At 43.9% G+C, this 14,262-nt stretch overlaps 1 protein-coding gene across 4 annotated transcripts in view; it reads right to left on the bottom strand.

The window, feature by feature from the left end:
* The window catches only part of LOC149310510 (phosphofurin acidic cluster sorting protein 2-like), a 269,085-nt gene that overhangs the window by 21,589 nt on the left and 233,234 nt on the right, over positions 1 to 14,262 (bottom strand). For all 4 annotated transcript variants that reach the window (XM_089529102.1, XM_089529103.1, XM_089529104.1 and 1 more), the window contains exons 9-16: positions 12,599 to 12,750; positions 7,726 to 7,819; positions 7,003 to 7,074; positions 5,745 to 5,872; positions 4,713 to 4,845; positions 3,939 to 4,043; positions 2,264 to 2,370; positions 1,671 to 1,825 (exon numbers count right to left, since the gene is read on the bottom strand). In XM_089529102.1, the coding sequence (XP_089385228.1) occupies positions 1,671 to 1,825; positions 2,264 to 2,370; positions 3,939 to 4,043; positions 4,713 to 4,845; positions 5,745 to 5,872; positions 7,003 to 7,074; positions 7,726 to 7,819; positions 12,599 to 12,750 (946 nt within the window). The remainder of the gene's footprint in view (positions 1 to 1,670; positions 1,826 to 2,263; positions 2,371 to 3,938; positions 4,044 to 4,712; positions 4,846 to 5,744; positions 5,873 to 7,002; positions 7,075 to 7,725; positions 7,820 to 12,598; positions 12,751 to 14,262) is intronic.

Genomic DNA, 14,262 nt, shown 5'->3' with positions numbered 1-14,262 from the left:
GCACACAGCCTCTCACTTTGACTGTGGGGAAAGGATTGGGTCTATTCCAGATGCTGCAGCCTTCGCCTTTCTCAAAGTGTTATCTCTCCTACCTCCTCCTCCTCCTGTGAATCACTCAGGTGACTGTCAGACTGAGCTGGGGCAGGGCATAGTTGTGTTCTGCCAGCTTCATCTTTAGAAGATAAACTCTCAAGGGCAGAGGTTTGATAGGTGGGTCTCCTTCATTCTCAGAAGCTGAATTCTCAAGGGGAGGGGCATGACAAAATTTAATAAGCAGAGCAAAAGGGGTTGGTGAGTGTATGTCAAGAGTGAGAAACTGTCAGGGTGCATGCTCCTCTCCAGGCACTCTGAAGCAAACACATGCAATAATTAAAATAAAAAACTTTGGGGGTTGGTGAGGAATTACGTATGGCCCACAGGCTGCACTTTCTTCACTCTTAGCATATGGGTTAAGAACATAGGAATGGGCATTGTTTTGAATCAGGCCACTGGTCTATCTAGTCTACTACAGTTGGCTGTGAGGATTCATTCCAGACAACTCCCTCCCTACGGATACCAAAATCCGTGGAGGCTCAAGTCCCATTATCTCTAATGGCTGTGCAGCCACGTGGCCATGCCTCCATTAAGGACAACTATACTGAAGTCCTCTCTCCCTCGCTCTCTCTTCCTTCCTTCCTCCCCCTCTGAGGCTTCTACTCCAAGCTTGGCTTCAGGGGCAGTTTGGAGGTGGAGGCTGGAATCTCATCGGCCGGAGGGAGCCAGAGCTGGCATCAGATCTGGGGCTTGGGTCTCAGAGCTCCTCTCAGGCCAAACACCCAAGATGGAACATCCAAGCTCCGAGACCCAAACCTTGAGGCCAACTCTGGCTCCCACCAGCCACTGGGGCTCCAGCCTCTGCCTCCAAACTGTCCCCGAAGCCAAGTTCAGGACAGAACTCTCGGAGGGGAAGGAAGGAAAGGAGGAGGAGAGAGAGGGAGGCAAGTAAGAAGGAAACAAGGGGGAGGGAGGGAGGACTTCAGTGCAGTTGCCCCCCAATGCTGGCACAGCTGCATGCATGTGCTGCCACTGGGGCCAACACAGGCTTGCCGCCTGTGGATGGCAAGTCTGTGGATACTGAGGTCCTACTGTACTTTCAACTCTGATTGGAAGAAGCTTTACACAGCCTTCAAGCAAGCTTCCTTCTAGGTTCCAAGTGAAGATCCCTGGTGGCAGTGGTAGCTGTGTGGCTTTTATGTCAGTGGAGTGGTGAATTTGGGTTTCCTTTCAAACTTTAAAGGAACTATCCAAGACACTGAACTGTCTTTCCGAAAGAGGTTTAGCACCTTATAAGCTAAATGTAGGATGAAAATTGGGATGGATTTACCACCCCACTGACATGGGAGATAACATTTGCCACAGCCTGGTAGTTTCCCATCCAAGTACTAAGCATTACCCTGCTTAGCTTCTGAAATCAGACATGATCAAGTGTGTTCAGAGTGTTACTGGGATACATTATGTGCAAATCCACCTTATACTGGGTCTCTTCAGCTCTTTTACAGTTCACATTTTATTTAGCCCAGTTTGGATGGCTAAGAGATGCTCCTTTAAGCCAACCAAGATGGATGAAAGGCTGCTCCAGCTGAGGACACCCAATGGCCTCTTAGTACCAGCCCCTGCAGGAAGACTCTTACCCAAGGGAACCACGAGGAATCGGAGGTAGTTGAGCCAGTCTGGAGTCTTGCTGGCCAGCTGCTCCACAAAGAAGCGCAGGACGATGCTCAGGTAGCTCTGATCCCCTGCCACGGCCACTTTCACTGGGGGAGGCATGTGGGAATTGCAGTTACAGCTGTTGGGGCAGGGGAGAGAAGATGCTGAGATGGTTGCAAGAAAATAGCTCCAGGACGGGACAGCCATAGAATAGTCCTTATCATTACTACAACCCTTTTTTTGCCTAGAGTTTAATACCTATTGGATTACACTGGCTATTCCCAACTCTGTGCTCTTCAGTTTTGTTGGACTACAATTTCCATTCACCCAATCAGCAAGGTAATGGCTGTAGTGGGTGGGGATGACGGGAACCATCATCTGAAGAGAGTGGAGAATATGGGGTTGTGGAAGGTTAGACTAAACAAAAGAGGAGTTCCCTTCCCTGAGGCTGAAACCAAAGACATTTACCTGTCCTGCAACCCCCTAGCCCTCAAAGCATTTCCCAAAAGGTTAGCCTGGGAAACCACTGTATAACACTTGATGTTAGCTCGATTGCTGCCTGTCAGGCAATACTCACTATCTCTGGATGCGGGCAACAATTGTGTTGAAGGCAGCCTGGACATCCGCCATGGAGCAGGTGGAAACAATGGGCTGCTTGTGTTCTAGAAGCTGATCACACAGATACTGTTGATAGAAAACAACAAACTTGGAGCCGAGTAGATAAAACAAAAATTCAAATGTTTTACAAATTTACTTGATAAGTACTAAATCCATAGAGTAACACAAACTGTAGTGATGGCAACCACTGTGGATGGGTTTAAGAGGGATTAGACAAATCCATGGAGGATAAGGCTATCAGTAGTCACCAGTCATGCTAGCTATGTTTTATCTCTAGTACTGGTGGCAGCATGCCTCTGCATGACAATCGCTGGGCAACATGAGCAGGAGAATGCTATTTCTCCTCATGATCGGCTTGTAGCAACAGGGTGGCTACTGTGGGAATAGAATGATGGACACAGGGAAGTGAGAAGTCACTTGATAGAGTAACATAACACCAACAGGTTAACATGTATGTGCTGATGAATCTATGCACGTAAGTTAGGATGAACATATCACCTCTCAATCATTAAAGTACAACTTGCATTCCTGCTCCCACCCAAAGTTGTTTAGATATAGAAGAGATACTCCATGCATCTGAAGCAGAGTCCATGAAGGCTTGTATATCAAACAAAACTTTATAGTTTTTAAAACGCCACTGAGCTTTTTGTTTTGTACTGCTGACAGACTAACATCTGTACCACTACCAATGACTCTGGACAAAGAAAACATTAACATATCGAGAGGCACTTGAAAACTCACTGAAAAGCAGAACTGCTTCTTAGGGAATGGAAAACCTAAAAATAGACTGCACCAAACAGTTTAAGTCAAGAGAAAACACTTAAAAAAATCAAACAAGTATTTCCCCAGAGCAATCTTTAAATATCAATTTAATACCAACTTGAGCCAAGAGAGGGTTCACTCTAGTTTTTTTATACTTCTAGTTATAGGTCATTTTTAATCCATTTTAGGAGTAAAACCACAAATAAACTGATAAAATAATGAAAATAATACCAAAGGCTACAAAAACAAATTAACTCTTAAGATGAACTGGATAATGGTATTTTGGCACTATTTGACTTGGCTGAGCGATGAGGTAAGAAAAGTTGGACAAAAAAGGGTTTTCTCCTGTAATAAGAGAATCCAATGTCACCCACTGGGAGTGAATGGTAGGAGATGTGGGAGAGATAAAAGGAAATCCTCCTTAGCACAGCACACAGCTAAATTCTGGAATTCATTACAATAAGAGGTAGTACTGGTCACCGACTGGACAGCTTTATTGGACAAATCCAAAGAGGACAAGGCTAACAACGGGTAATACTCATAGTGGCTAGAGATCACCTTCATAATTAGGAGAGGTATACTGGGGCCCGTGGTCAATGCTACTGTGTCCTGCTGGTGGGCTTCTTGTGGACAACTGATGGGCCAATACAAAAACAGAGTGCTTGATTAGAGAGGCCTTTGGTCTGATCCAACAGGATTCACCTTGTATTCACTGGGTTAAACTAACCTTCCCCAGCAGAATGCCGTTCAAATATGTTGGACTGCAACTCCTAGATTCTAAGAACTGTAGTCCAAAATATCTAAAGGGTTTGGAAATGGCTGGATGAGACACATGACACAACTGATTCCTACCCAGCTTGAAGGCTTCCTACCTGGCCTTGCCACTCAGTGATGTTTACCAGGATGATGCTCTCTGGTAGCTGTTCATCTGAGACTAGGATCTGGTTGAGCTGGTCGTACACAGACTTCCGAGGCACCTGCGGTAACAGAAATAGCCGAGCAGCAAAGAGGAAAATAGAAGGGGGGGGGAATAAGGATAAAAGGGAAATAAAGGGAAATTAGAAAGTCAGTGGAGTTAAATAAGAATAAGCATCTAGATATTGGATGGTGAATATATAGTGAGTTTGGTATTTGATGTGAGTATTGTTGTTATTGTTCATTTTTGTTGTCTTTTTTGTATATAACATATAATAAATATTTTTTTCAATTAAAAAAATTAAAAAGAAGCAGCAAAGTGAATAAGCTGTCAAACTTGGCCACAAACTCTGCATCATGCAAAGCTCCCCAAAAGGATGATGATGATGAAAAAGATGTTCCAGACTCTCTTTTTAAAAATCAAAACATGCTGCAAAACTACTGCATCATTTGGATCTTGAATTCCCCTTCCATCTTGATTCATTGAGGAGATTCAACCATCCAAAACAAAAAAAGTATTTCTTCCAGAGCATGCAAACCCTTTTTTTTTTTTTTGAAAACAACTGCCTGAAGCCCCTAGACATGCAACTGGGGGGTGTTCTGGAAGCTGTAACCCCAAAAGTACAAAAATTAAAAATAATACTAAAAATAAATTTTTAAAAAGTACAAAACACCCCCCTTTTCTAAGCTGCGTTCTTGGCGAGACCATACACAAACACACAGGGCCTAACCTGTGTGTTCTGCCGGGAGTCTGGTGAGCTCTCACTGTCGAGACTGCCAGTTCGGTCGCTGTGGCTCTTGGAGTTCTGTCTGTCCTTGACAGACATGCTGCGAGGTCGCCACAGCTGCTTGTTCTCAGCTTTGCTGAAAAACCAACAAATGGACATCGGCAAAGATATAAGGAACAGTCAGACTGAGACCTCCTGGAGCAAGAGGACTGTCACCACACCATCTTGAATGCACCCAATTTTAGAAGCTAATTAAGTAGGGCTGGACAAGGTTTGTGCTTGGATGGAAGATCACCAGAGAACATCAAAGATCTACAGGCATAGTGAGGAAACAATCTTAATTAAAGCCTGGAGAACTGTTCCCAGTCAGAATTGATGGTACTGCACTAGAACAGCCAATAGTCTGACTCAGTATAAGGCATATTTCTATGTTTCCATATATCAGGCTGTTCAGCAGACAGCAGAAGCCAATGCCCATAGTTCAGGAGTGACTGTCTTAAACCCAATAGGAGCAGGGGAGGTAGAGGAAAGAAGGAAGGAATGGAGGGGAGAAACAGAGGAATCCATAATATAGGCAGAGAGTCTTTCCAGTCCTTTGAGAGAGAAGTCAAAGGATGCTACAAACAGCCACCATGTCATGCCCAGTCACAAAATATCAACTGAGTATTCTCCCTACCCATGGATGTACTATTTATGTTTTGATTTAGGACTAGGACTAGGACTAAGACTAGGACTAGTAGGGTGTCAGGGTTGATGGAGACATTCTGGGTGGTTGTTGTTCAAATTAATTTAAGTTACAGTGAATTACAATTCAGTTCTTTATCTTCACAGCAACCTGAAAAGCAAATTAAGCTAAGAGTGCCTTAGTGTCTCAACTGAGGTGACTGAGGAACAGAACTGCATTGCCAACCATGGATGTACATCTGAACCCTCAACATGTAAAGCCAATGTACTTTCAGACTTCTTTGATGTGGCCAACCACGGCCAGCATTCCACAGAAGGCAAGCTACTAGCCATGGAAGAGTCTTTCCTTACCTGGGAGACACTGTAGCTGGGAATTCAGGCTTGTTTATGTTGCTCAGCTGGGCTAGCCTGTCCACACTGCTCTCCTTCAGGACTGTCTCAGATGTCCCTCCTGGGCAGGGCTCTTCGGCTTCCAACTCCTGAGAGGATTCATTTATCACTGATTACATTTTTGGCTCAACTTTCCACTAAAAATAGTGCTCATGATCAGTAGAATCACTGGCAGGATGTGGGGGGTGCGGGCCGCACCGGGTGACACCCCAGAAGGGGGGGGACCCAGTCGGTCCCCCATCCCCCACAGGTGCTGCTTCCTCCTGCGCGGGAGCTCCTGGGGCTTAAACAAGTATTCTTGGGGCCTGTGCAGGCGCACCTTGAGACCACGCAGGCGCTATTTCGGGCTGCTCTGGAGCTCCTGGGGCCTGCACAGGTGCCCCTCCGGCCCATGCAGACCTCTTTCTGGACTGCACAGGCACTCCTGTGTGCCCCCACCCCGGAAACTCCGCCGGAAGTTTGGGAAGTCCCGCCTCCCACACCAGGTGTCACCCGGTGCAGGAATGCCACTGCTCATGATGACTAACAAATAATAAGCAATAAAAACATTTAAACTTTCACAAGATGCACAGAATGTATTGGGGAGCTGGTGAGGAAAAATAATATTTTTATATTAAATGTTTACATTTTTATATTAATATTTTTATATTAACTATTGTTTTGAACTTTTAAATTTTGTAAAATGCCTAGAGTTTTTTTGTTTTTGTTTTAAATAAAAAGGCATCCGAGTAATGGAAATAGCAACAATAACAACAAGCAGTAGTAGTTATAGTAGTAATGGTGTGAGGTGTGGTTTTTGAATATGGCCTGAATCTTGCTAGTAGTAGTCCCAACTAACAGCTGAACCTCTGAATCAATGGGATTTACATAGATAAAACCTTGTTTCAACAAGTCTCCTTTAGCTGAGCGAATAGAGTATAAGTAAGGCAAGTATTGTCCTCTATTCTCAGGTTAATTTGTGGAATAAAACCTGAGATTATGTCTTTCTTTTACACTGGATTCACTGGATTTTTCTTGTTTCACTGGATGTTGATTTTGCCCAGAAAAACCCCACCAAATACAACAGCTCAGAAAAGTTACCTTTTTAGACTATAACTAACACCCAGATTTCCCCAGCCAGCATAGCCAGTTGTTATACTCGTTGGAGGATTCTGGGAGCTGTTGTCCAAAAAAAATAACTTTTATGTGCACTACTAAGAATGCTGTACACTTTACTCACCATAGCTGTAGTTTCCATGGCAGTCTCATCTTGGGTACGAGGGACACACACTTTCCGTTTCTCTGCTTCTCCCTGAGCAAGTGATGAAGGACAAAGGAGGTGCAGGGAAAAAAGGAGAGAGCAGATTAGTAGTAAGGATCTCAGATACGGAGCTTGGAAAAGTTGTTTCTCTTTGGGAGGGGGCTACAATTCCTAGAATCCCTCAGTGAGAATGCAATCAAGTAATGATAGTAAAAAACCAACAACCCATCTTTTTGAAGCTCAGCTCAAATCCAATTATCCCCAAAATGGAAGCAAAGGTAGGACTCTTTGGAGGAATATTTGTTTGTATTTGCTGCTTATTCTAAAAAAAATATCCTTTACTTTCACATAGACTGCTGGAAATAAGTTCCAGGAACCCCAGAACAGATTATCTAAGGAAAATCATCAATCTCAGTTCTGCAAGGATTTGGGTGTCCCTGCCGGGCCCATGGATTTGAGCTGGCTTGCTCCTAAGCCATCACTCCTACACTGGGAAAGGAAGCAGCTCATTAAAGGAAAGACAGGAAAAGGAGAAATATAGCACAAGTTGTTCCAGACAGCATATAAGGCTCTGTAGGGGAGGACCAAGCAGAGCTTGGTAGCAGCAGAAGAGAGGGAGAGGGAGGAGGAAGGACAAGGAGGAGAAGGAGAAGGAGTAGAAGAGGACAAGGAGGAGGAAGAGGAGGAAGAGTAACAACTCACAGGGCTGCCCGACTCTCGCTCCTGCCCTTTTTGGCCGTGCAGACTACTGATCTCAGTCTGGGAACCAGAGTGAGAGACACCCTCAAAAAATCGCCTGCAGAAGAAACAGACGGACAGACAGACGAACAGACGGACAGAGAGAGACGGACAGAAAGAGAAATGAGGAAGAAGTGAAGTCACCGTAACCTCAGGTTGAATCCCTCCCCGGCTTCCAACTCAGCCCCTATGAAACACTGCAAGCAAACCCATCACCAGCACCCTAGCTTAGTGTCAACATAAGAATGATGGGGGAAGAGGGGAAGTAGGGGATTCCGGAAAGAGAAAGGGACTGATCTTGGTAAGAAAAAAGTTAAATTTGAGCAAAATAATCATAATCGTAATTACAATCATAATCATAATCTCAATGTCCAACTAAGAAAAATAAAACTGAATCCTTCCTTCCTAATCTACTAGACTCATCAAAGGAAATTTGATGGCCATGGCTTTGTTGGGCTGCTAAAATTGGGCAGGGGGCTGCATGTAGCCCACAGACCAGCTATTGCTATCTCATACTAGACAAAGGAGGGTGGGGATCTTTCACATCTCCTTTGAAATGGTTGAGGGTTTTCAATTGCAAAACACTATGGTAATGTAGGCTTACTTCCAGAATGGTTTCTAGTGCTACCAGTCAAAGAGGACTGTGATCCTAATCTGTCTGCTCTTCCTTGACGGAAGATGTCACCAACATGCATTACACTTCACAGAACAAAGTGACAAAAAAGAAAGCCAGTCCTACCAAAGGTGTGCAATCTTTGAAAAAGGCCTCAAGATGCTCAGAAAGGGATTGCTTTATTATTAAAAAACAGTCAAAGCAACCATCTTTTGAGCATCTTGAGGCAAGCCTTCAATTTCTTCTCAGGTTGATTAAAAGCCATTCTCCTGGCCACTTAAATGAGTAAGCATTTACAGTACCACTTTTTAAACTGGGGAAGGATGGCCTTTCTCCTGCCCACTTCTTTCAAGTCATCAATGAGGACCAAAACATTTAAAGCACATAATCTGCAAGGCTGAAAGTGTTTTGGCCATCCAACACATCCAGACCCTTGGCTCTGTACACATGGTTCAATATATGGGAGGACACTCTTAGCAACTGAATTATATGGGAAGGCTTTCCATGCAGGAAAGGAATGCTATTTTCTTGGAAGTTGTACAAAGTCAAGAACATGAGCTTTGGTAATGGGATTCTTTCAAACATACCTGATTTTTAGAGTGACTCTATTTTAGGGCCCGAACAGACAGGCCAAAATAAAGCTGCTTCAGGTTACTTTGGAAGTGTGCTGTTTAAATGATTCATGCATCCTAAGAGGCTAGAAGCAGCGCCAAAGCCACGCTCCAGTCCTAAGGACTGGAGCACAGCTTTAGCACAGCTTCTGGCCTTTTCAGATAAGTGTGCCATTTAAACAGCATACCTCCAAAGTGACCCGAAGCAGCTTTATTTTGGCCTGTCTGTTTGGGCCTTTAGACACCCAAAGCTCCATGCAGTGCAGCATTGCTTCATGTAGTGTTGAAATTCAGAGCTTGAAAGTGCTACTTTTTTGGACTACAACTCTCAAACCCCACCAACCAGCATGTTCAGTGGCCAGTTTGCTGAGGGAACGTGGGAGGTATAGCTAAAAAGGTAACGTTTTCAAACTCTGGTTTACTCAGGCATTTGAGGGAGTAGACAAACAAGGCACAAATGAGGCTCCATTTTATAGCTCATTGGTGGGTGACAATTGGTGAGGACACAGAATGGAAAAATTACTGCTTTGGACTAATGCCACAGTTGGCAGGACAATTTTGAAAACTATAGTCCAAGAAAACTTCCCTAACCTCTCGAAAAGGGGTTTGGAGTCCCTATCCAGGAAGACCTGATCCATTTGGTCTGGAGAAGAGGCTATGAAAACCAATACAACAGCCATCTTCAAAGATCTGAGGGACTGTCTTGTCAATTTGTTTTCCGTTGCTCCACAGATCTAAGCCAGCAGATTCAAATAGCAGCAAGGAAAATTTCAAAAGATATCCCTGGCTGCCAAAGCTATTTGACAGTGGAACAGGAAGGTGGTGTATTCTCTTTCATTCATCTTCAACATTTTAAAGCAGTGACAGGTGGAGGGGGACACCTATCAAGGATGCTGTAGGAGTGGATTTCCTGCATCAACAGCGGGTTTGGCTAGATGACATTGGATATCTCATCCAACTTTTCTAATCAGCCATCAAAGCTGACAGCCATTGCATAAACTTACACTCAATGGATTTGTCTAATCCTCTTTGAAAAACACCTAAGACAGCAACCATCTTGTTGCTGCAGATTCCATAAATGTGTCATGGGAAAAGGAGTTCTCTTTTGTCTGACATGAACCTATCACCAGTTTCCTTGGATAACTCCCAGGTTCTCTTGTTCTGATACAAGTACAAAAATTCTCTTTAACGCTTCATTTTCTCCCCACCACACACACTTTTATAAACCTCTGCAAGACAGTACTATTTCTTCTAAACACCCTCTTCTAAACCCAAATGCTTTCACCTGGCTTTCCCCAGCCTGCCAGCCTCTGGATAAGTGGACAAGAACTCACATCACTGCCAGTGTGTGATGGAGGCTAGCAGGCTGGAGAAGAATGAATGAGTCTGGGTCATGGAAGATGCCATAATTCCTTCACCATTCAGCTGCCTTTTTCTGCACACCTTTTCCCTGTAGATAGAGAAATCTGCAGAACCAGAAAGGACTGCAGAGTTAAATACAGAGACACATATGCACACTCAAACATGTCTGCATGTTCTGGCTCATATTTCTACATAATAAGCTCAAAGGCTATCTGAGCAGGAAATTCTGAGGGTATCTAACAGCAGTTTGATATCACTTTAGATATCATGGTGCCCTCTTATGGAATTCTGGGATTGGTAGTTTTGTGAAATACTTAGAATTCTTATTAGAGAACTCGGCTCCCCTCTCCTGAACTAGTACTAGAGATGTCCAACAGAGAATCTGAAGCAGCAAAGAATCTGAAGTACTTCACAAAACAACGAATTCCAGGGTTCTGTAGGAAGCAGTTGTGGCAGCCAAAGTGGTACCAAACTGCTGTAATCGCACAGAGCAGACACACTCCTGGCTTGCAAAAGAAGGTGGCATGTAAAGCATTGATAACAAAGGAGAAGTCCCAGTTATCTCCTCTAGCTAAGGATGAGAGAGATATCCATTTCTTCTCTGTCTCTGGCGCATGCATTCAAAGGGGCTGGTTCAGAAGAAGGATGGGCAGTAACACCCTCCTCCCCTCAGTCAATGCAGTTGCCTTAGAGGCGGTGTTTTGCTGCTCCATCAATTCCCACTGGTCGGTTGCAGGCTTAGTACGCAGGGCTCTCTATCAGCCTGTCAAATCCAAGGTCAGCTTCAAGTTATCAACATCTATCACAAAGCAACTTTATAGCTCCAAACCTGCCTTTCCTGGGCAAATGAATGAAAAATGGAGAAGCCATGTCTCATAAATCATTGGCACACACCCTAGTGCCAGGACACTAGTAAAGAGCCCAGCACTGCTAGAAGAAAGGAAACTTAAAAGCTGCAATACTCTTGCCTAGGAATAATAATAATAATAATAATAATAATAATAATAATAATAATAATAAAACTTTATTTATATACCGCTTTTCCAATGATCAAAGTGGTGTACAACAAGAATATAGTTACATACAGGTTAAAAACATAAAATCTACATATCTCAATATACATAAAACACACGGCATAAATCTATCAGTCAATAATGTGCAAATCTATCAAGAATAGTGACTACAGAGAGTCAGACGGATAAGCCAGTTGGAATAAATGTGTCTTCAGAGCATCCAATGTGGAGCAAGCTCGGATTTCGTCAGGAAGATTATTCCAGAGAGTAGGTGCTGTCGATGTGTATGACCTCTTGTGAGTTGTTGACAACCTCACTCTCAGACATTCTAATAAAAATTTCCCTGATGTTCTGAGAGTGCGGGGTGGATTGTGTGGGAGAAGGTGCTCCTTCAAGTAGCTCGGGCCCAAGCCATGTAGGGCTTTATAGGTAATAACCAACACTTTGTATTGAGCCCGGAAGCTAATGGGCAGCCAGTGAAGAGATTTTAGTACTGGGGTTATATGGTCTGCCCTGGATGTTCCAGCGACCAGCCTGGCTGCCGCATTTTGAACTAACTGAAGCTTCCGGACCTGGTACAAAGGTAGCCCCATGTAGAGCGCATTACAGAAATCTAACCGAGAGGTTACCAGTGCATGTACTACCGTTTCAAGGTCCTTTTGGTCCAAACAGGGACGCAGCTCGTGTATCAGCTGAAGCTGGTACCAAGCACTCTTGGCCATCACATCCACCTGGGATGACAATTGTAGGGATGAGTCCAAGAGTACTCCCAAACTGCGAACTTTGTCCTTTAGGGGGAGAATAACCCTGTCTAGGACTGGATGACAAATTTCCCTGCCTGGACTTGGGGTACCTATCACAGGTACCTCTGTTTTCTCCGGATTCAGCCTGAGTCTGTTTTCCCTCATCCAGCCCATTACTGACTCCAGGCAGGCATCCAGAGGAGAGGTGCCATCCTTAGTCACTGTATCAGTTGGAGACATGGAGAGATAGATGGAGGTATAAGTTGTAAGTTCAATAACTCAGTGGTTCAATAACTTCAGAGTATGCATGTACAGGACTGTGCTGAAAGATTTCTGACTCTAACACAAGGACTGGGTTGGGACAACTTTAATTTCAAGAAAAGAGGAAGGAATCCTTTTAAGTATAGAGAAAACTTTAGCAACACAAAGCTCTTGTTGTGAAGGCCATATGAAGCCGGAGGCGCCTGGGTCTGGATTTTCTCTGCCAGATCTTACCTCAGGGTGGGCTTAGGAGTGCTGTGAACACTTTCGTTATCCTCGATCTCAGGACCACTGTCACTGTTGTTGCATTCCTCAAGACTATCATAAAGTAGACCCAAATCTTCCTCTACTTCCTGGGTCTGATCCACTGGGTCAGAATCCAAAACCTGCAGAACCAAAACCGAAAGGTTGTGCTGGAGCCACACTATACCATAAAATTGATTTACCTGTTTCACCATTTAGGCTCATCCTTTCTTTTCGAAAGAAGAGAAACCACCACAATGCTTAAAACATTCTTAATGATGAGACCACACAATGATGATACATAAAACAACAACAACAACAGTGGTTTAGAGAACTAGATTGGGTGTAGTGGTTAGAGAGCAGAGCTGTTGTATAGTGATGCATAGTTGTTAGAGAGGTGGACCTGAGCTCAGAAGAGCCAGGTTCTAGTCCCCACTAAGACATGAAACTCAGTGGATAATCTTGGGCCAATTTTCTCTCTCTCTCTCTCTCTCTCTCTCTCTCTCAGACTAACCTACATCACAGGGTTACTGTATGGATAAAGTAAGAAAGAGAATGGAGGGGAGCCATACATATTGTCTTGAGTTCATTAGAGGAAATGATCTTTATTTTTTGTGGTTTTTTCGGGATCTTTATTTTATTTAAAGTATTTATGTATTGCCTCCCAGCCCACAAGGACTCCTGAGGTTATGAACAAATAAGAACCAATTAAAACTTTAAAAAATAAAATAAAATGAAAACATTTAAAAATACATTAAAATTCTCTTTAAAAACTCCTAAAAGCAGTCCAAAAATATCCTAGATTCCAGTTTTAACTAACAGCAATTTCATACACTGAATGTCATATGGAACAGCATAGTTTTGGCTGTCTGTCGGAAGCTCAGATGAGATGGAGCCAGTCTAACTGCTTTGGGTAGGGAGTTCACAGCTGAGGAGCTGCTATAGAGAAAGCCCTGCTAGGTGTACTCGTCAATCTAACTTTATAAGGTATTGGGACATGCAATAGGACCTGCTCTGATGATATCAAATTCCTAGCAGATTCACATGAGAGGAGGTAGTCTTTCAGATATCCTGGCCCCAAGTCATTTAGGGCTTTGTAAGGTCAAAGATGAAGAAACTTGCCAAGAAAACCTTACAATAGGTTCTTCTTAGGATCGTCACAAGCTGGAAATGACTTGAAGGCACACAACAACAAAGGTCAACACCAGCACCTTGATTTGAGCTGAGAAACAAAATGGAAGCCAGTGCAGTTCTTGCAACATGGGTGTTGTGCCATCTCTAAAATGTACACTTGACACTAGTCTGGCTGCCACATTTTCCACTAACTGCAACTTCTGAACACTTTTCAAGGGTAACCCCATGTAGACAACATTATAGTACACTCAGCCCTCCACATTCGCACGGGTTAGGGGCACAAGACCACTGTGAATGTGGAAAAATCCCCAATAACTCCCACCCCCTGCACAGAAGCCAATTAAAAGGACGAGTAGGAGGTGAAAGAGAAGCAGGCACACATGAAACCAGCCACCTGGAAAGGGGGAAGTGGGATGGATCCATCCCTCCAAGCCCCTTTCTTGGGTGGATGGCTGCCTGTGCAAGGTAGGCATCCATCTGCCCAGGAAGGGGGCTTGGAGGGATGAATCCATCACCTTCCT

This window comes from Sceloporus occidentalis, unplaced genomic scaffold (assembly GCF_023333645.1).
Source record: "Sceloporus occidentalis isolate IW3139 unplaced genomic scaffold, rSceOcc1.0.p SCAF_6, whole genome shotgun sequence".
In the NCBI taxonomy this organism is placed as follows: Eukaryota; Metazoa; Chordata; class Lepidosauria; order Squamata; family Phrynosomatidae; genus Sceloporus; species Sceloporus occidentalis.
The sequence above is the reverse complement of the archived record's forward strand: the minus strand, read 5'-3'. Positions and strand labels throughout refer to the sequence as shown.